The sequence below is a fragment of the Protopterus annectens genome, chromosome 5.part1 (genome assembly GCF_019279795.1).
Source record: "Protopterus annectens isolate FY-2018-M chromosome 5.part1, PAN1.0, whole genome shotgun sequence".
In the NCBI taxonomy this organism is placed as follows: Eukaryota; Metazoa; Chordata; order Ceratodontiformes; family Protopteridae; genus Protopterus; species Protopterus annectens.
The window spans coordinates 4316323-4338783 of record NC_056736.1 but is presented as its reverse complement, the minus strand read 5'-3'; the positions used below and the strand labels follow the sequence as shown (position 1 = coordinate 4338783).

At 35.1% G+C, this 22461-nt stretch overlaps 1 protein-coding gene across 1 annotated transcript in view; it reads right to left on the bottom strand.

The window, feature by feature from the left end:
• LOC122803659 (rab GTPase-activating protein 1-like) overlaps positions 1-22461 on the bottom strand; it is an 834818-nt gene that overhangs the window by 164641 nt on the left and 647716 nt on the right. The window contains exon 7 of the mRNA XM_044073438.1: positions 18586-18669. Within this exon, the coding sequence (XP_043929373.1) occupies positions 18586-18669 (84 nt within the window). The remainder of the gene's footprint in view (positions 1-18585; positions 18670-22461) is intronic.

Sequence of the window (22461 nt, the reverse complement as noted above, 5' to 3'; positions counted from 1 at the left end):
CTTTTGTGATTTACTTTGTTTGTCTTTATATTGTATATCAGTAGGAAATCTACTTTGAGAAGATTTGCTTTAAGATGGACAAATTTATTTTTGTCTTTTGCACAGTCCACAAAGAACTGATCCCGCTTTCTGTAATTCTGTGCCCTATCCAGTAATTCTGTGCCCTATCCAGGTAGTATGTCAGTTGCCTATGAACATCTAGGGAATGGAGGATCCTCCTCCTTATTCTGTGGCTTGGGAAAGAACATTAGATGGATGGCCTGATTCAGAGCCACCTCTGTCTCTACCATTATCACAAAATGATTAGTCGGCAGTGTAACCCTGACTGAATGGAAGACCGAAAAAGGACTCTCTGCAAATGAGAGCATATGATTCTATACCCTCCTGGCTGATGTAACTTGCACCAAGAATACTGTCTTCCTGGTTTAATTTCTCTAAGTCTTTTGGGTTTCTAGTACCATTATGGGAATGGACCCCATTTCTAAGTCAAAGTATGATAAAAGTTCATGAAATTAGTATTGTTTCAATCTTTGATGTTAGCCAAAAGTGTTCTTTGCAGCACCCGCAATGTGCCTAGAAATGACTCCTCCTGCAATTCATATGGGGTTGCATGTTTGGTAACATATCTAAATATGACTGTAAATTTCTTTTTTATGAGACCCATTGCTCATACTTCTATTGAAACTGTCTGTGTATTCTTTGATGTTGCCCTTGTTTCTGTCTGCAAATCCTGGTATTTTAAGTTTCCGTCTTTCTCTGTACTTACGACACTAATCACTGGGTGTCGCAATTTCATTGATCAGTTCTACTTTTCTCTTCTTTTCATGGACTACTATATCTGGTTTTCTTACTTCTGTTTTTTGAACTATTGGTAATGGGTGATCCCATGCAATATAATTTTCTTTAATACTCTGTGGGTCATATTTCTGATGCTTCTCTGCTACGTCAGTATTGTAATGTTTGCATAATCCTCAGTGCAACAGTTTTTCGACTTTATTACGCCTTTCAGTATACAGGCCCTCTGCCATTAGTGTATTACACCCAGCAACAAGATGTGTAACTGTTTCCAGTTCTGTTTTAGAAAACCTGCATTTTCTGTTTCTCCCACATGTTCAATGGACTTTGTAAAAAGACATGTACATGGTCCACTATGCTGGGATTTCATTATTAACCTTTTATCTTTTGGTTTAAATTCACCTCTCGTTAACCATTCCTGTGCCAGATCCTGATTGACATGACGTTGTTCCAGGAATTTTCTATACTTGCAACTATATTTATGCTTTTTTCCACATTTCTTGCCTTCTTATCTGATCCTTCTCCTTATATTCTTTCTTTTGTTTTTGGAAAATTCAGTTGCTGCCTAATTTTTGTCTACTTCTGGTTTGATTTCCATCCCTGCTAGACACTGATATGCCTTTCTTAAATTAAGCAGGGAAGTCATCTTAGACGTCTTCTCATGTTTTAAAACGTACGCTGTGTTTGTATTTGGTGTATTCAGCAGATATGTATGCAGTCCTATGGTTGCACATCTATACATGTAAACAGTTTCAAGGAGGCCCATACCTTCTTCAGAACAAGGAATATATAATCTTGGTATACACTGGTTTTTATATCTCATTTGATAATTGTGAAGCATGTTTCTTGTTTTCCTGTGAAATTAATCCAATACCTTTCAGGGACAGTCAATCACCCCAAAACTGTAAGTAAGAACAAGAAGAGAAAATTGATTTATAGACTGGACTTTGCTCCTGGATGTTAGGGCTGTTTTCAGTATTAATTTTAGTCTTCTAAAATATTCCTTACTAAGTTTTGTTCACATTTGTTTGTGTTTTATTATCAGCCCTTTAACATTTCCCAAATATTTATACACTCCCTCCTGCTCAAGTGCCTTTATAAAACATTCCTGTCCCAGACCACTACTTTCTTGTTGCTGCAGCTTCCTGCTTTAAATGCTGCTTGACATTCTTATAACATCTAAGAAAGTGTTAACCACTTGCAGTTGTGCTTTCAGTTCCTCATCTGATGGACTATGCTGGCTTTCAGTTCCTCATCTGATGGACTATGCTGTTGTAAATGATCCAAAAAAAGAAGACATTTGGTTGTTTTCTGGAAGCCAAATTGTGACCATGACCTCATCTGTTAAGTAGACAGCTTAATAAGTTAAGGGCAGCCGTGACAAAGAGTGACCCCAGAATATTCTCCTTTAAATTTTTGTCGCTGAGATAATTTAACCATTATCATGGCTTAGCTGCAAAGTGGTTAGTCATGGTTTCATTGTTACTGTAATGTAATTGAGCAATATAGGGTGCATCTGTAAGTACTCTTTTATCCATGAATTTGGGATGCTGTCAAATGCTTTTTTGTAATCTTTCCATGCCATACATAGAATCTTCCCTTTTTAACAATTCTCCGTTATGACTTTATTTAACAACAAATAATCCATTGTTATTGTGATGTGGATATTCCACCACTGCCCACCAATTAATATGTGATACCCCAGCACTGACCCAGTAATCAAGAACCCTCAATCCTCACCACTGGCAACAGTAGGGGACTTACACATTGAGGATGACAAGTACACACACAGTAAAGTGCAATTTCCCTTAAAACCACACAGAGACCACAGTCAGTCTGGGGCTGGTTCCTCCCTCTTTCTCCAGATCCCCAATAAGACTCCCCGCTGGCACAGCTATAGGGTTGAGATCTCGGCTGAGTGGCCACACCAAGACCTCCAGCACCCTCTCTGTCCATCCGGTGCTTTGTGTCCCTGCCCTTGTAGCTGGCACACACACGCACACACACACACACACACACACACACACACACACACACACACACACACACACACACACTTTTTTTTTTTAAAACAAGTTTATTGTTTTTAACATACAAAATAAATATCATAACAATCTTATACAAGCAATTAAAATGTAAATAGTTATTTAATAAAACAACCAAAATATTTACAGAGACATCCACTACAAATCAAATCAATTGATTAAACTGTAATGTCTTACCAATGAAACTAAGATTTTTTAACAGGTTTTGTAAAGTATCCCATATAGTATAGTAAGACATTTTTCTAGTAGTTCTTGACTTTATTGTCATTAATTCCATATGACACACTTCAGTCATAACATTTTTAAATTCATTAAATGAAGGAGGAGTATCTGAAATCCAATTTCTGGTTATTATTTTTCTAGCCACTGCTAGAATAGACCATAATAAGGGAAGTTTAACTTTTTTAACACTTTTAGGAACAGGAGTGTTAAATAATATAAGTGATTTAGAGACAATGAAATTATCTGTGAAAAGAGCCTGCAAAAAATCATTGATTAACATCCAATATTCCTTCAATTTTATACAGTCATAAAACATATGTGCCCAATCAGCATTTATTTCTACATTACATCTCTTACATAAGTTGTCTTTATTATTTATTTTATTCATCATTAAAGGTGTATAGAAAGAACTATGTAAAATTTCCAAGTAAAAAGTCTCCAATTAATGGAAGAAGTAGTTTTATAAGCAGATTCCAATATATATTATCTTGTTGTTTTGGTGATTCACCATTAATGGAAATGAAATAATTCCAATAGGTATCTGAACTGTAATGAGTTTCTTCTCTAATAATTTTATGTATGTGTGAGAGCTTACCTTTATCAGAAACCCTATGTTGTAAATTTAATATCAAGTAATCAATCAGAATTGGGACAGATTTTTTAACTGTTAAAGACATTAAATCAAGTTTATTAATAAGATGTTGTCTAAAAGTCTGCATTTCTAACCAACATGTTTCTCTCAAATCAAATTCTTGCTTTAAGAAGTCTAATTTTTTTACTTTATTGTCAGACAGCAACTGATACCAATACTTTAAATCATTCTCTGTGACTAAAAGAATTCTTTCAGAGGTGGTTGATAAAAGAATACCTTGTGTATACATTATAGGGAATAGGATAAAATTCCATTCCTTATACTTAGGATGCATAATATAAAATTACGATATCTAATAATAATATTTAATGGGTAACTAGCTATATATTTTGGTGTAATAGATGAAGTACAAAATTCTTTTAGTAACCATAACATGGGGTTATTTACAATAGTATTTTTATGTATTAAAGAGATTTTCATGAAGTGAATGCTAATTAGTTCCCAATAATCTTTCCATTTTGCAACATATGACCGATCTATTAACAAAGTAATAACTTTTATAATAGAAGAGATAGTATATAAATTAAAGTCTGGAAATGAAATGCCCCCTTGAGACCAGCTATTAGTATGTTTCTTTAATGCAATCCTAGGTCTATTAGGTGCCCATAAGAAATTTAACATTAGTGAATTCAATTTCTTAATAATTATTTTTGTAGGTGGGAGTATTATTGATTGTATTAAGTATAATATCTAAGGGAATATTATCATTTTAATAATTGTGAGTCTCTCTTCCATGGTAAAAAAAATATTGTTCCAGCTATTGAAAAGATTTTGTATATTATGAAGACAGTTACTATAATTATTATGTATAATAGATTTAATATCTTTAGTTAATATTATACCTAAGTAAGTTATCTGACCTGAGTTGGGTATATATTTGTGAAAATCATTAGTGAGGACATTTTTTCATGTGTATATTGGTAATATTTTAGTTTTTTCTTCATTAAATATCAAACCAGAGATATTTTTAAAATCTGTCATTTTATCAAATAATGACTGCATAGAAGAGTTAGTTCCTGCTGACGTAATTAGAACATCATCTGCAAAAAGTTGAATTTTAGATATTGTATTTTCATCTATATCAAATCCTTCTATATCAGTGCTGTTTCTAATCAAATTAGCCCAAGGCTCCATTATTAAAGTAAATAATAGTGGAGAGAGTAGACACCCTTGTTTTGTACCTTTTAATATGGGTATTTTTTGTGAGACATATGTTCCTATCTTAATGTAAGCCAATGCTCCTTTATATAGATGTTCAATTAGATTCACAAATGCATCAGAGAAATTTGTACACTTCAATAAGATAAACAAGTAGTCCCAACTTACTGAGTCAAATGCTGAACTTATATCAAGACTAATAAGTGTTAAGTCTTTATTTTTCCTGTTTGCATAATCAATTAACGTTAAAGTTCTCCTTATATTATCAAAAGTATTTCTATTTATAATAAAGCCTGTCTGATCTATATCTATTATACCTGGAATGATTGTCTTTAATCTGTCAGCAAAAATACTCAAACATTTTATAGTCAACATTAAGTAATGAAATAGGTCTATATGAAGTGCACCTGGTTGGGTCTTTATTGGGTTTTAAACCTGGTGAAATAAATGTGTATTGCCAGGATGGGGGAGTTGTTAACTCATTTTGAGCTGAAATGAAAACCCTATGTATTAATGAGTAAGTACTTTTAGGAAGAATTTTATAAATCTCTGGTATAATACCATCATTACCTGGTGCTTTGTTTGATTTAAGTTTGTTTCTTTGTGTAATAACCTCTGTATATGAAATATTTTTATCTATTAATTTAGTCTGTTGTTTATTAAGTTTTTGTTCATGTTTGTAGTTATAAATTTCTTTATTTTATCTTTAGAATCCATATTAATGTTATTGTGATTAATTTTATGAAAGTGATTTCTAAATTCATCTAATATTTCTGGTAAACTAGAAACATTCTTCTTTTTCCCTGGAGAGAAAATTTCTTTGATATGATTTTATTTATTCAGCCTTTTTGTTTTATTTTTAAGTCTATGTAAGTATTTGGGACTTATTGAGTAAGACAAAAACTTATATTTCTCTAATGTTATTTTGACTTTATGGGTTAAAATTTCTTTGTATTTCTCATTTAATTTATTTATTTCCTCAATTACTTTTTTGTCCATAATATTTTCTTTATTATTATGTTTATATGAGTCTAATTTGCTTTGACTATCTAGTAATTCCTTGTCCCAAGATTTCCTTTTATTATTATACCATCTGATACTTTCTCCATATAAATATGATTTTAAAGCATCCCAAATGTAAACAATGGAGACATCAGGTGTAGTGTTTAAGTCTAAGAAATGTTGCACCTCTGTAAGTATATAATCTTTATAGTCCTTTAGTTGAGTTAAGTATGCTGGTATTCTTTTGATCTGGACATTATAAGTACTCTTTACCATAAATTCAAAGACAATTGAATTATGATCTGATATAGGACATGAAATGATTTTGGAATTAATTAAGTCTGTTACCATTTGGTTAGAAATAAAGACTCTATCTATTCTTGAATAAGTTTTATATCTGTTAGAAAAAAAGTGTATGGTAATGATTTAGAATCTATCTGATTATTAATATCATTCAAATGATATAAATTAATAAAATCCTTTAAATGTTTTGCATTAGATGTAATTTTCCTTTTTCCTGTAGTAGTAGTATCTTTTTCATGTAGGATACAATTAAAGTCACCTGCTAAAATAATATCTCCTATAGAAAATGATATAATCTTATTGAAATGGTGTTTCACTGTATTAATGCCAATTCCTGGTATCCAATATACATTGATTAATGTATATACTTTCCCATTAATCTGTATTGTAACCATACAAAACATTCCTTTATCATCTTTATAAGACTTAATAGTTTTAGGTATGGGCATATTTTTGTTCTATAAGATAGCCACTCCTCTTTTTTTCTGTGTGTGTTCTGAGCTAACCAAGACTGTATATTTATTAGTGGCTGATTTATCTATATCCTTTTTCAGGAGATGTGTTTCTTGAAGGAATATTAAGTTGGCTCTATGCAAATTAATATATCTCATTAAACTTGCCCTTTTACATGGGTTATTCAATCCATTAATGTTTAAAGAAATTCCTTTTAGAGATACCATGTAACTTTTATAAACATATAAAACATATAATCAGAATAACAATTAGCAAAATAAGTATTATTATGTCTCCTCCTTTAGGTGTTCCATTAATTATAGCTGTATTTAATGAAAATCTTATGGAATTTTGTGTAAGTTTCACTTTTATTTGTAGTGACAATGAGTTTATAAAATGTGATGTGGATGTCAAAACTATATACATACAACAATAATCAGGTGAAAATAATGTTTGGATTAAACATTGCACCCAGCCTGGAGTTGAAAACTCCAACTTCGAGTAGCAAATACCACTCAAGTTATCCCCCTATCCTAAGCAGCAGTACTTCAGCTGCCACCAAATTAATTCGATACTAACTATTATTAACTAAAGTTAACCTCATTTAATTTGATTATCTATTATAACAAAGCTAAACAATTTATATAACAGCTTCATATAAACATATAAAACATTTAGAAACAACTAATATTGCTATGTACATCTATTCTGTATAATACACTCATAATCAAAATAGCATTCTAACAATCTTGATAATGGGAGCAAAGAAGAGAGAGAGAAAGAGAAAAAAAAAAAAAAAGGGAATATCCATATGGTAGTTTAATAAAAGTTTGTAAGAATAAGTTCTTATTATATGTTTATGTTCATTTGAATTCAATAACATATATTATCTTAGGCTATTATGGTTCAGACATTACTTATATTAGGGTATTCCCACTTTCTGCCATAGTAATACAGTTAAAAGCTTTTAAAACTTTAAATTACTTGCACCAAAAGCTTCCTTCTCATATTTATTATTGCCAATTAAATAAAATATTTATTCTCATGCATAAGTTAAAAGAACATACTGCACAGCAATGTTGATTCCTAGTTATACATAAATCATTGTGATGAAAGCCATCTGTATTTTATATATCTGAACTGCAGCTTTAAAATATGTCACATGACAATTTCTTCTGAAATATAATCATAATGATACATGTACTTGCCTGTTAGTCAAGGCAAATGATTTATAACATTACATATGTTTAAATCATAAGCATTTATATACATTAAAGTGCTGCAGTCATATAAGCTTTCAAAAACAAGTGTACATGTGTTTTACCTTCTATGCCTTCTAAAATATCTCATTTGTTTACTATGGCATATTAAGTCAGTTAAAATCATTATAACTTTTATATTTTATACATTACATCTTAAATAAGTAAGTTATTATAAAGAAAAACTCACATTTAGGTGTCATAAAGTTCGTTTTTCATCACAAAGTCGCATTTACAGCAGTTATACTTCCTGAAACAGTTTACTTCTTGAATCTGCGATGTGTCAGTGTAAAATCAGGGGTCAAAGTTCAAAATGGCTGCTTTCAGCTTCTCTGCATGTATTCTGAGTGTTGAAGCTTTTAAAATGACTCAAGGACACTATTCACGAGGAAACCCACATCCCAGATTGTCTCCCATAACATTCTGGCGGGAATTTTAGTAAAAGCAAGTGACTGACATTCATTTTGTAATACAAATGAATCTAAACAGTGCAAAACCTTCTCGAAGCATTTTACAAGTCATTACAGTCTCTATGACAGTGAAACCAAGCCTACAGTTGTTTAACATAAACACAACTTATTTTTATATGCCTCATTTCATTTTCTCATACAGATCTTATTACATACACATATCAGTATTATCAGATGCATATAACTTTATAGATAAGAGAGAGAGAGAGGAAAAAAAAAAAAAAAAAGGGACCTACAAAGAGTATCTACAAAGATATATTACTTGCTGTTTGTTTTAATAAAGTAGAACATGAGACATATTACTTTCAACTACCTTAGTTCTAGTTAACTGCAATTATATCATGACATATTATTTGAAATCATGTATTAAGTAATTAAGTCATGGTATAATATTTAGCAACAATATTTAAACAGCCTAAATAATTTTAAAGAACTAATAAATTATTTTTCCCCTTATTTCATATTTTTCATCAAACCTCTCTCCCTGCCCTCCCCCACCCCTCACTAAATGTATAGCTTAAAGAGAATGCCATTATTTAAAACAAGAAGAGAAAGGAAATGTATCAAATTACTAACCTTAGGTCTCTTTATCACAAAGAGAAACAAGTTGATTCAGAGCAGGTTATTTGTTCCTCAGAAACTTTGATTATTTATAAAACAAAATCAGTTCTTTGCACACAAAAAAGTAACTTTGAATAAATCCTTAAGATATTTGTGGCTTTCTTGAAAATGTAGTAACTGTAATTAAAGAGTTCAAAGAAATATAGAACATGTCATTTGTTTTTTAGTCTTTTTTGCTTCTCTGAAGTCTTCCAAGAAGTTCCTGTTGCCATCCTCTTTAGCGAAGGACTTGCCCATTCCATATCTTCTATTTTATCTAATATTTTATTTTTTTTAATATACAGCAAAGCAGAGTCCAAGTCTTCAAAAATTCTAGGGCCATCTGGTAAAAAGATTTTTAGTTTGGAAGGAAATAAAAGATGAGTTTTGAACTGTGCTTTCTTAAGCTCTCTTATTAATGGCAAAAAACTTTTCTTTTTGTTATTACCAAGGAAGAATAGTCATTGTCAAAACGCACAGTTGCCTCATTAATTTTTATAGGTGCTTTAGCCCATGCAGATTTTAATACCATCTCCTTGTCATAAGATGATAAAAATCTTACAATAACTGATCTAGGATACTTTTTATTTGTATTAGAATTAGATAAAGACCTATGGGCTCTATCAATACCAAAAGAAAATGCTTCTGACAGATGTAATGTTTTGGGAAGCCAAGTATTTAAAAAGGAAATAATGTTGTTACCTTCTATATTTTCTGGCAGTCCAAAAATCCTTATATTATTGTGTCTGGATCTGTTTTCCAGGTCATCTAGTTTGGATTGAAGGTGTGTGTTCTGTTTCAATAAAAATTCAATGTTCATTTCTTCTTCCTGAATTCTGTTGTCCATATCATTAAGAGTCTCTTCTATACCTGTAATCTGAGCTTTCTGATGTTGTAAGTCTTGATGTAACAAATCCATTTGTTTTGTGTTTTTTTTCTATAAAGTTATCAATTTTAACATCCAGTCTGTCCATTTTAGTTGTTAGTTGCAGAATAGTTGATAGTAAAGACTGAAGCTCTTTCTTGATGCTGGAATCCTGACTGTTAGCCTTACTGGAACTCATTCTGAACAGAGGTGATGAAAGAGAAATTTCCAAGAAGATTTCTGACAGGAAAATTATTTAAATTTTCTTTCTTTTTTAGATATTATTCAAGATACTGATATTCCAAACATTTTTAGAAAGAAAATTATTACATTAGTTGAATTTTAAAGTAATTATTTCCTGTCAGTGTAGTTATGTTGGTGGAGCTGAAGAAATCTGCTGCTATCCTGTGTTCATCCTTGGCCAAGCCCCCCCCACACACACACACTTTGAGGTTTGATTTATACACACACCTGGGAAAGGTTGGCACAGGTTTATTAGCTATGCCTCCTTCTGCCCAGACTATAAGGTAGTTTTTATTGCCACCAGCCACTACTTATCAGCTATTTTAAGGCCCTTAGCAAAGAGTGTCCAATCCTACTGTGTAATGTTATTATTAATCCAAATGGTAATTTGACTAAGAGCAAGGCTATTAGGAGTGGCCTGCACAGTGTCACCAAATAGATATGCAAGTATGCTAAGAGCTTATATATGTCTCACAAATATCACCCACAAAGGTTTAAATATATTTAATAATAAATGAACAAGAAAATATTCAGTAAATTATCACAGTAACTTCAGAGTTCAAAATCACAGGAAATATTTAAAACAACATTGCAGGACAGTCTCAAATTAATACAAAAAAATCTAAACTAATCTTTACTATATTCTTTACTTACTCTAAAAGAAATTACTGTCTCCTAGCTAACTAACTTACTTACAGAGCAAGCAAGGCAGATGTGGTGAGTGGGTTTTTCCCAGCTGATGCTGTTAGGTCAATAGACAAAATACAAAATGCACTCTCTCTCTCTCTCTCTTTCAGAGAATTCTTAAATTAATAACTCAAATTTCCCAGGTTCAAAAGCAAACACTGAGGTAGCATTTAGCATCTACCTGTGAAAATAAATAAACAAAGTATTTTCATCAGATATCTGCAGATCTTGGAGGTCCTAAAAACAATACAGCACTTCTACATCTCAAGCTTAGTAATTATTTGTCTTTCAAGACAATACAAAAAATTTCTAGTTCTAGACATTGTGACTGTTACTTTACTGAAACAGAGATAACATCTTTTGTTTACAGCCCAGCTATAAGGTAACTTAACCTCAACCATTCCTCTGAAGTTTTGCAAGTTAATCTCCTGTGTTTCAGTCTCCCCTGTTAAACAGTTAGAATAATGTACATAAAAAATATCTCTTCAGCACACATCTATACAATGTGGCATACAGTTCTAATACATTTGTAACACAGGCATATGAATCATGTTGCTATTTACAAATGGCACACAACCACTTGCAAAATTTCAGATAGTTGGTCTAGCAGTATCTCCTTCTGTCACACTTCTATATAAATCATATTAATATTCACAAATGACATATAATTGTTTACAAAATTCCAGACAGCTGGGCTGGCAATATTTCCTTTTGTAACAGTTATATATAACCTTCTTTTGTTATCTTTTGTTCTATTGCCATGATTGAGTTTTCTACTAAATGACTATAAACTCTGTTGGCATCAGTTCCAGTACATAGTTTATATATTGTTGGAGGCATAGGATAGCTTGCAGGTTCAGTTTTAAGGAGTAACACTTTTCCTGTTGTTAACCAGGTTGGTGTCTATTCAAGATGTGCATGTAAGTAGTTCTTACTCAAGGCTAAATCTTAGTTTAAAAATGCTAATATTTTTTGCCAGAAGTTATGTGTCTCAAACTGGGGTTTTCTGATTAGTAGCATTTCTTAATTTTGTTTCAATTTCACTGGCTGTTGCTTCATCCCATTTCATATCCTGTACAGTTGAACTTCTTACTGTTTCTTTTACTTCTTTCTGTCCATTCAGCATCTTTATGTTCCACAGGGTCTTTCTCCAAAATGTGTCTCTTTCTTCTTTTTTGGTGGTATTGCTATTCCTTTTGCTTTGTTTCCCAATTCTGTATTTGGATCATCAATTAATTGCTTATTTTGTACTTTTCCTTTATATTTATCTGCATATCTTCTACGTTTCTCTGCTTCTGTTGATATCTTTTGTTTATTATTTGCAATGGTGTATGATAGATCCTGACCTGTTCTGACACTTGCCATCGCTTTTATCTTGTCCATCTTTCTAAGTATTTGTGTTGATCTGTTCCCTCTTCTATACTCTTCTAACAGTGACACTTCTTATCTTAACTGCTTTATAGTTTTCTCTATACAATGTTTCCATGATGTCACTTGATTTCTCCCCTTCCTTCCCCTCACTACCCTGTGTTCTTGTGGTAGAATTGTATCTGTTATTTAGCTGCACAGTAATATAGCCTGCTACTTCTGTTATATACCATGAATTTGTTACAACTTTTGATTACTGTGTTCATCTGTTTTATCATACCTCTAACATTTTGAAGCTTATTGATTTTCTGAAATCTATTTCTTTCATCAATCTTAATATGTCTAGCCATTTCTATTAAATCAAGCAACTCTTCCCTTAAATCATTTTCTTCTAAACTAAAGGGACATTCTTTGTTCACTGTTTCCAGTGGGCATTCTACAGAAAGCTCCAGAACACCTTCCTTTCACATTCTCTTCAGCTGCATCCTGCATCATCTCTTTTGTAAGGGAACTCACAAAATTGACTGCATCAGAGATGCCACGGGTTCCTGCTCTTTCCTTTGTTGTGCAACTCCAACGGATTTCCTACTGAAGGCTTCAGAGTATCTTCATGTGGCAAGTAATCATATGCTACCTTTACACGTTTCTCCTTAATTTGGAGACTGATTGTTCCATCATGCTGTGATTTCAGCAGAGTTGGATTTTCTACACTAAATCCTTCACTTCATAGGTAATCCATAACTTCAGTTTCTGTTCCTTTAACTTCTCCATCATTAATCTTTTCTACTTCCCCCCTTTTTTCTCATTTTTTTTTTGTATTGTGAAATTTTTCATAGCTGGATGCCTTCGGTACTACTTTTTCGTATTGAGAAGTTTTGCTTTCTCCTTTGCATAAATATTGCACTACATTAAATCTCTTATTTTCCCACATTTATATTTCGTCTTCAGATGTCTCATGCTCCTCCCGTTTCTCCTTACTTTGGGGACTCATTGTTCCATCATACTGTGACAACCTGTGTTAGACTTTCTACACTAAATCCTTCACTTCACAGGTATTGTGTAACTTCAGCTTCTGTCTGCTTAACCTCTGGTTTACTCATCCTCTGTTCTATCTTCTCTCTTTGTGATCTTATTGTTTGCACTCTGAAATGTTCCATATCTGGGTGCCTTTGCCTGTATTTCTCTTCAAATATCTTTGGGGCTGCTTTTTTGTATTGATTAGTTTGGCTTTTTCCTTTGCATACATATTACACCATGTCAGATCTCTTTTTTCTTTTCCATGTCCATGTTTCTTATTTAAACCTTTCAAAAATCTCTGTGTTTTGTTCTTTACATTTTTGCACTTCCTCAGTCACTTCTTTTTCCAAATGGCCCAAAGTTTCTTTGTCTATTTAGTATTTTTCTTGCATCTGTTGTATTAATGAACACAAATTTGCATTTCAAGCTTTTAAGAGATCTTCTTGTGCAAATGTTTTTCTTTCCACTAATTTCTCTCAGTCTTTTTTGAAGACCTTTTTCTACTTGTTTCCTGGAGTGGCCTGTGTGTTTCTTTGTTGTAACATCAGATGCAACATGAATATGGCAAGGTACTCTTGTCTTGCAGGCATGTTTGCTATCTCCTTGTTCTGGGCTTTGACCTCAGTTTTAACTGGCACTCCTTTACTATAATGTCTAGTACACATTTGTCTGATGCAATTTTTTCCACTCTTCCAGACAGGTGGAGAGTTGGGCGTTGTGGCTGGAGGTGGGGCTATTTACCGTTTTCTGGCTTTCTAGAAAAAAAGTCCTCGTTTAATAGGGTAATTCCTATTATACTATGGATGGGAGGGGGGGCATATGATGAGCTATATCATCCAAACTCAGCCTCTCTACAGGCTATGTACCCAAAGAATGGTGTGCAGCAACAGTTGTACCACTCACAAAGGTGGTGCCACAACTGACCCTGGGAACTATCGCCCTATAAGCTTGACTAGCTTGGTCTGCAAAGCCATGGAATGCATTGTCAGGCAGCTCATTAACAGGGACACTGGGAACCTCCAGACACTGGACCCCACCCAGTTCGGCTTTGTTAAAGGCAGATCTTGCCTTCTGAACTTGGTCGACTTCTTCGAAACAGTCACCAAGGCCATAGATAAAGGGAAGGTGGTCCACACAGCATATCTTGACCTCACTAAGGCGTTCAACACCATCCCACACTCATGAATCATAGACAAACTCACCAGCTTAAATATCAACCCCCATGTCATGAGATGGGTTGCCAATTGGCTCTCAGACAGAACCCACACGATAAGAGTGGCATTCTGACTCTAAACCAGTCCCAAGCGAAGTCCCACAGGGGTCAGTCCTGGGGTCCTCCTGTTCGGTATATATTTCTCTGAAGTACAGGCAAATGCGGAGGGACTGTGGCTAACCAAGTTCGCAGATGACTTTAAATTGGGTGCAATAACTGACTCTCTGGCTGACAAAGACATCCTGCAAAAGGGTCTCTCAGAGGCAAACACCTGGTGTCAAAGTCACGGCCTCAAGCTAAATGCCAAAAAATGCATAGTAATCCCACTTGGGAAAAACAAAGTAGCTACAAACTACCACATAGATTGGAATCCACTAAGTACAGAAGAAGTAATTAGGGAACTGGGAACCCAAGTAGATAGCATGCTCTCCTTTGAGAACCACATACTAAAAAGTTCAGGAAATCCTTCTATGTGGCACACCTGATCACAAAGGGTTTCTCATCCAGATCCAAGGAGGTGATTGCGCCCCTTTACTCCTCACTCATTAGGCCCATAACAGAGTACAATGCCCCATTTGGGGTGTACCTCACTAGACACCTGCAACAACTAGAAAGACCACAGAAGTACCTCACTAAGAGGATTAAGGGCCTTAAACAATTACCCTATGAAGCATGACTAAAAAAGCTCCAGCTCTTCTCAGTCGCTTACCGTCTGCTCAGAGGCGACCTATGCCTGACCTATAGGGCCATGTTAAACCCTGAACTAATGGACATGCTTCACCTCAAAAAAACAAGATCCCTCAGAACCCCTCATTCTAGCGACTTGAACCTATGCACAACAATAAACAGGACATACTGGAGGGATAGATTCCTGTCCCAGCGACTCCCCTCACTCTGGAATAGAATCCCAATCCATATTCGACAGAGCTCCTCTCTGACCCTCTTCAAGAGAAATCTTGATGAGTGGATGGGTAATCGTAAGTTCTACCCTGGGATCACTTAAGGAGCCCTGTTAGACAGAGGCCCAGGTTACTAATCTAATGGGGAGGCGAAAGCCATAACTCTGTGGCTAGGCTTATAAATGCCCCTGGACAGATAGCCTAGTACTTACCTATGAACCTATGAACTTTCTGTTTCTCCTCCAGACTATTTCTAAAGACTGGTACACTTTATGTCATGTCTGGCCAATTGAATGGAAGTCTGAATAAGCTGCCCCAATGCAGCTTTAGACTCTTCATTAATCAGATAAAGCTCCATCAATTGTTTAAGAACATGCACTTGGAATTTCAGGGTATGGACATGCCAGTTTAGGGCTGTAAAAGATAATGTGGTTGAGGTATAGGTTTTCTTACCATATCTATTATTAGAGAGAGTAATTCCTCCTGAAGGCGGTTTGAGCCCTTTTGGGTCTATCACTAGATTGTTGTAAAGGAAAGAGTAGCACCCTTGAACTCTATAAAATCTGTGTAGCCTTTTAGGGGCTAGAGGTTAGGAGTCTGGTTCCTGTAGTTTTGTTTCAAAGCCATCCAGCAGTGCTCCCTCTACTGGGAAGAATAATACTGGCTTAGAGGTGTCATAACCTAGCAACTCTAAAGCACTCTTTTGTGCATCTGAGACCTGTATAGTCTGCCAGTGAAAAGGTTTCCTCAGAAGGGCTATAGCATCCCCAAAGATGAGTCTGAGTTTATGTATCCTAGGGAAGACGTCCGCAATCAATAATCTAAATCATCACCCTACTCCTGTGTGGAATCATGTTCTATGAAATCTTTGATGAGGATGGGCAGAGAGTCCCTACCAGGTTTATAAGGGTGTTTGCTGATACCGATAGTTTGTCATATCCTGAATGCCAAACTTGCAAAAAGGTTAAGAAAGTCTGTACCAAACAAAACCAGTCTGATGTTGCTACTGGAGAGATAATGAGGCATCTGGTTATGGCCTACTATGTTCTGACTATGGGTATTTAATGGAGGACTGTACTCTTGAGTGCTTAGTTGTGTGTTTGTTGTCAGCAATCCACAATCAGCCGGAGTAATCTGTAGTAAGCTGTCTTCCCCATTCGTAATAAGATGTCTCACTGCAGCCAGAGTGGAAAAGTTTCATTTTTCTTTAATGAATTCCACTTTATTCTCTGTCTGGATAGATGTGGCTTAGTCATTTAATGGTGGCCTCCACAGGGCCTTTGTCAAGGATAGGTGACTCCTCAAACACTAGACATGGAGCATGAGCACCATCTTGGTACTGGTGTACTGAGGCAGAGAAACTCTTGTGGCATCCACTGACCTTTTCAAGTCAGGAGTGGGAATTCCAGTGTGAGGCATCTGAGCAACCGTTGTCAGATGCCACTGACGAATAGAGATGGATGCTGCTAGATATTTGCAGGTTAAATATACAAGCATGCAGTTCCATCCCAGCTTTCACAGTTTTGGGTGATGTCATGGTTGAAGCCTAAGCAATAAACACATTTCCAAGCCAGTGTTTAAAGTTAATCTGTTTTTTACAAGCACATTTATTCAGTTTGGCTGGCATCATCAGACCTCTGAATGGGTATGTCTAGATCCCAGCAGATGACAGAATCAAGATAAAACAAGAAACAATTAAGGCAGGCCTTACTATATATAGGATAACTACAGTACAACAGAAAATAATCAATAGGGGTAATTATATGTGCTCTTCCATTGTTGGCCTGGCTCAGTGGACTGTGGTAAACATTGTTTAAATTATCAAGTGGTAAGAAAGAACTGGAGATGACAGACCATACATATTCCTTTACACCTCAATGTGGAAAAATCCAGGGGGGATGGGAGATGTAAGAACAGCATAGAAAAGAAGGGGATGAGCTGTGAAACTCTGCCAAGATGTAAGACTCTGATTGTAGTAGGTATCCCTTAAGTTATGACTGCAACAGCAACTTACACTAACATCATTAAGTATTTTGGAGCTTTTCTCCATGGGCCTCAGTGAAAACAAGCACTCCCCAATCAACATACTGTAATTTATAAAAAAAAGAAATAAATAACCCTAATGAGAAACTGTCACTGAATGAATACGTTGTGAATTACTGACACTGACCAAAATAAGTTAGTGCAGCCACTTTAAGGGGTCATTCTGATGTATGGTGGTATTTCCTGGGACATTGCTATTTTAACAGCTGCAACAACATTCACAATAACTTGGTCTACTACAAATTATAACAACACTACCTTTCCATAATGCAAATTTTGGGACATTGATTTTCGGTACTTATGTATTACCGCAACCACATTCTGAACATGAAAAATGGCTGTTTTCCAAGCCATAGTCCTGCCAATCAATGTAGTCAAAAGTTTGTAATGACGAGAATATAATACTCTTTCTAACCACTACTTCTTTCTACCTATCTACACGATAAATATATTTACTTTTTATGTTTTTCTTGAGGGTTGTCAGGTGGAGAAAGATGTAAGCGTGAATGTGGTAACACCCTAATGACTTTTACCCATTCGTCCATGCTACTTGTTTCAACCAACAACTTTTTAAATCCATGACATCAGTTACACAGACATTTACATTTCTGTACAGAGAAGTAGCTCGTCAGTTCCTAAATTTGCTGGTGAAATCCCAATCTGTTATCATTCTGTTAATCCCAATCTGTTATCCTTCTGTTATCCTTCATGATATTTATGTGACTGCAAACCTTTTTTTGCACCAACTAAGGTTATAACGAGTGTGTAAAATTTTTTCCCATGGCAATTTTGCCTTTCTGTGTAATTGTTTAACAAAGCAGGTGAGAACTGTCTGTAGCAACATCACAACGCTGCAAAAGTTTATAAGCCAGAAATGAAATCACTTTGGCTAAAAGCATTTACAGAAGAGCTATTGAAATGGATTACAATTAAGTAAGATACATACATATTCTGATATCGCCTGCTACAATTACAATATCAGGTAGTGACGCTGGACTGTGGTTGCGATAATACTTAAGTACCTGATTTTCTAGTCACCTCTCCCTGCCTCATGCTATGTTGCACAAGATCACAATGATTGGTATATAAATAAACAAACTTCTCATTTCTCATTGCTACAGGCAAAAAGAATGAATGGTCATTCAATATGACTACCTTTTTCTAAACCAGGGACACCTCCTCTTTAAAAATGTAATCATCCTTCAGTACTCTTGGCAAGAGTACCATTTTGAAATCTGCTCAACTTACAAAGATGTCTTAAAGGTAATGAGATACAGAAAGCTTTCCTTACCTGCTTGTACTCAGTAATGATGGCTGTAGTTTTCTTGATCTCTGACTCTGCTTTTTCTAGTTGCTTTCTGAAAATCTCCTTCAGCTTCAACAGGGTTACAAAACAAAGTTATTACACTTGATTGACATTATATCACTGATATTACATCTCATTTCTTGCCATGTGACCCAGAGCAATATCACCTGAATTCTGAAGAAAGATGCATCTGCAAAACTACTGGGGAAAAGTAATCACCGATTGTTCATCAAAAGGGACACTTCATCAACGCATCCTGAGAATTATGCAAATTTTACATAAAGTGATCATTTCTAAACTCAATAGGTAATTTAATACAGAGCTTAATAAATCATCTTGGCATTACCTTGTCAAATCTAAGATACTAGACACGTGCAAATGATGCATTTCACTTATCAGAGTCCACCCACATGCCAATATACTTCTGACTGTGTTCCAGAAATGGGTACTCATATAAAATGTTACCTATAACCATCCCGGGGGCATCTCAGAGAAGTACAAGAGCCACATGCAGACACCATAATTCAGAAGGAACATATAGATATCTGTGTTTAGAGTCAAGTCTGAATCATTACTTCAGAATTAATTATGAGATTAAAGTGAGCTCTAACTACTAATGCTAGTGAAAAGTGTAATAGAATTGATGCCAATTTCTTAATTAAGAGCTGTGATCAAGAACTTGCACCTCATCAGTATCTGCAGTAGTGAGTAACATTTGCCTGCTGCAATCTAAAGAAATACAGTTACAAGAACAGATGTAGAGAAAGAAAGTACTCTAAAGGTTAAAATCATAGGCTCATAGGTGTTTACTAGGCTAATGACTACAAGGGCCTTTTTAAGCCTAGCAATGCATCCCAAATCTCTGACAAGTTCTGATACCCTTGATAAGTGTAAGCAGGAGCTTTGGAGATGAAACATTTACAATCTAGGGCCTGGGAGATGAATCATTTACAGGTTGCCTGTGTCCATTAGAGACACAGTTGCCAAACTAGGGGTGAATTTCCTGTTTCCCATCCAGTTGTTCAGGTTGCACTTGAATTGGTTTAGGGAGGAACTCTGCTTTACATGGATGGGGAGCTTGTTCCAGAGACGGGGTAATCTCTGGGATACATACCTGTCTCTCCAGCAGGTCCTATTTATATCACAGGCATGGCCTTAGAATGGGTAATTCTGACACTGTTTTTTGCGGATATGCAGGAGGTCCATCAGAGTGGATTCTGACAATGCCCTGTACATCAGGCATAGATCTCCCCTCAAAAGGCTATAGGAGTTAGTACAAGGATAGAGCCTTGAGGTGGTCTGCATAGGACATTTTACTTAAAGTAACTTCTTTAAGTGAGGAACTTTCGTGGACATTCCAAATGTTGGATATGCCTGGTTAGGTACAAACCAATGGGGGCATTGTATTCAATGATAGGTCTGATGAATGCTGAATACAGTGGAACAATGACTTCCATGGACTTAGATGCCATACCTTTGTTTATAAGTTGCGCAACATAGAAGGATTTCCTCACTACTGTACACACGTGATGGTCAAAGGCTAGATTGCTATCTATGTCAGTCCCTAAGTCCCTGACTACTGTGTCATCTCTAAGGGGTGTGTTGTCAATATGATAATTACCAGGGATGGATGACTTCCTGATGGATACTATTATGCATTTGTTAGCATTTAGTTTTAGTCCATGGCTCTGACACCAGTCATTTGTCTGTGTCAGCCTCTCCTTGAGAACATCTGTGTCCATGCTGGATTCAATGACAGCTCCTAATTTGCAATCATCTGCAAATATAGTCAGCTAGAGACCACTGACATTGGCCTTGACTTCGGAGAAGTAAATGTCAAACAGGAGCAGTCCAAGGACTGATCGCTAAGGGACCCCACTTGTGACTGGCCCCTTTGTAGAGGTAGACTCCCCAATTCTAACTTCCTGGGACCTGTCTGTGAGCCAGCTGGCTATCAACCTGCTGACATGAGACTGTACCTGACCTTTTGAGTTTTTCAACAGTGTCTGAGTGGGGTATTGTGTCAGATGCCTTGGCCAGGTCAAGGTAGGCAATGTGAACCATTTTGCCCCAATTCATTGCTTTGGTGACCTTCTCAAAGAAGTCCACCAGGTTGAGTATGCATTACCTGCTGTTGATGAAACAAAACTGGACTGGGTCCAGTGTCTGGAGGTTTACTATGTCATTACTGATCATTTCCATGATAATTCTTTCTATGGCTTTGCATATGAAACTACTGAGACTTATGGGTCTGTAGTTTCCAGGGTCTGTAGATGGCCCACCTTTGTGCAGAGGGATCATCATGGCTTAGATCATTTTAAGTAGAATCATGCAATTCCCACACTGTCATCAGTGCATCAGGATAGCTTATACACTGTCAGGCATATATATATATATATATATATATATATATATATATATAGGTTTACTATTGAAATGTCGAATGGCACTACATCGACTGTACTATAGTCGAACACGAAGTTCGAAAATAGTAATGTTGACGACAAAAAAACGATCTAGGACTGTGTTTTAACATGGGTCGAGGTAGGGGAGATGTTTGTAGTTCTGAATAATACTGAACACCTACCTCGACCCATGTTAAAACCATTCCTAGATTGTTTTTTTGACGTCGACATTACTATTTCCGAACTTCCGTGTTCGACTATAGTACAGTCGACGTAGTGCCATTCGACATTTTAATAGTAAACCTATATATATATATATATATATATATATATATATATATATATATATATATATATATATATGTTTATCCTAACCTTTACCTCTCTGATAAAGAATGTAACAAAAGCACATATCTGGTATACTATTTTCTTCCCTAAAACTGCTACAGTGCACTAGCATAGTGTTGCTCGCCACTTCTAGGCCTGTCTGCCTATCTTCCTGTAAGTTACTCTTATTTTTTAATCTGTGCAATACAATTTACTCTCTAGCACATTGTATCAGAGTCTAGTTTTACTGTTTGTACTTTCATGTATTATATTTGTTAGTTATATGTACTATCATATGTATACCAAAGTGTTCTGATTTATGTACACCAATTTGTCTTCTGTATACTAAATTGTCATCTGTAATTGAATAGTATTGCATGTGGAGCTTTTCTCCCCATGCTTCTGCTGAAAAAGGACCTGTGTCAAGTCAGACTTTTCTGGTAAACACATGTAAAATAAAATAAAAATACTATATAAATAGTTTTGAATATCTGTGCTTTTTGTACAGCAATAGATTAACAACACACTTTGCATGTATTTAAACCTACTAAAATTTCCCTAGACAAATCATATATGCTCTACTCACTAAAAAGATTGCATTACACAAAAACACACTAAAACCCAAATTCACCCATTGTTTAATTAGAATACAAAACTGCAACTGAAATTATGTTTCCCATTCATTACAATGTAAAAATGCAAATTTACACATCTCTTTTACAAAACAGAGACACTGACACTGCTCTAAAATAGCATTGCCTAGCCAAGCAATCCTTAAACCACAAATTACTCAATTTAATGTAAAATAAAAAAGAAACACATAGGATGTTTCCTTTTCACAATAATAAAAAATGTAACTTTTTACACAGCACAAAAAAAGTCCACATTCAGAGTCAATAATAACACTGATTTAGGAATCAACCCGCACAGACATGAAATTCATTGTTATGAGAATGATAAAAGTTAAGATAAGAGAACCTGTGAAGTTAAAGAACATACTAACTACAGCCTGTGAATCAGAACAAATCTAGTCCTATCTAAACTAATATAACAGAACTAAAAATCTAAACAATAAAATTAACAAATACTAACATGAACCTCACTAAATTGCTAGAATGCACCAGATAAA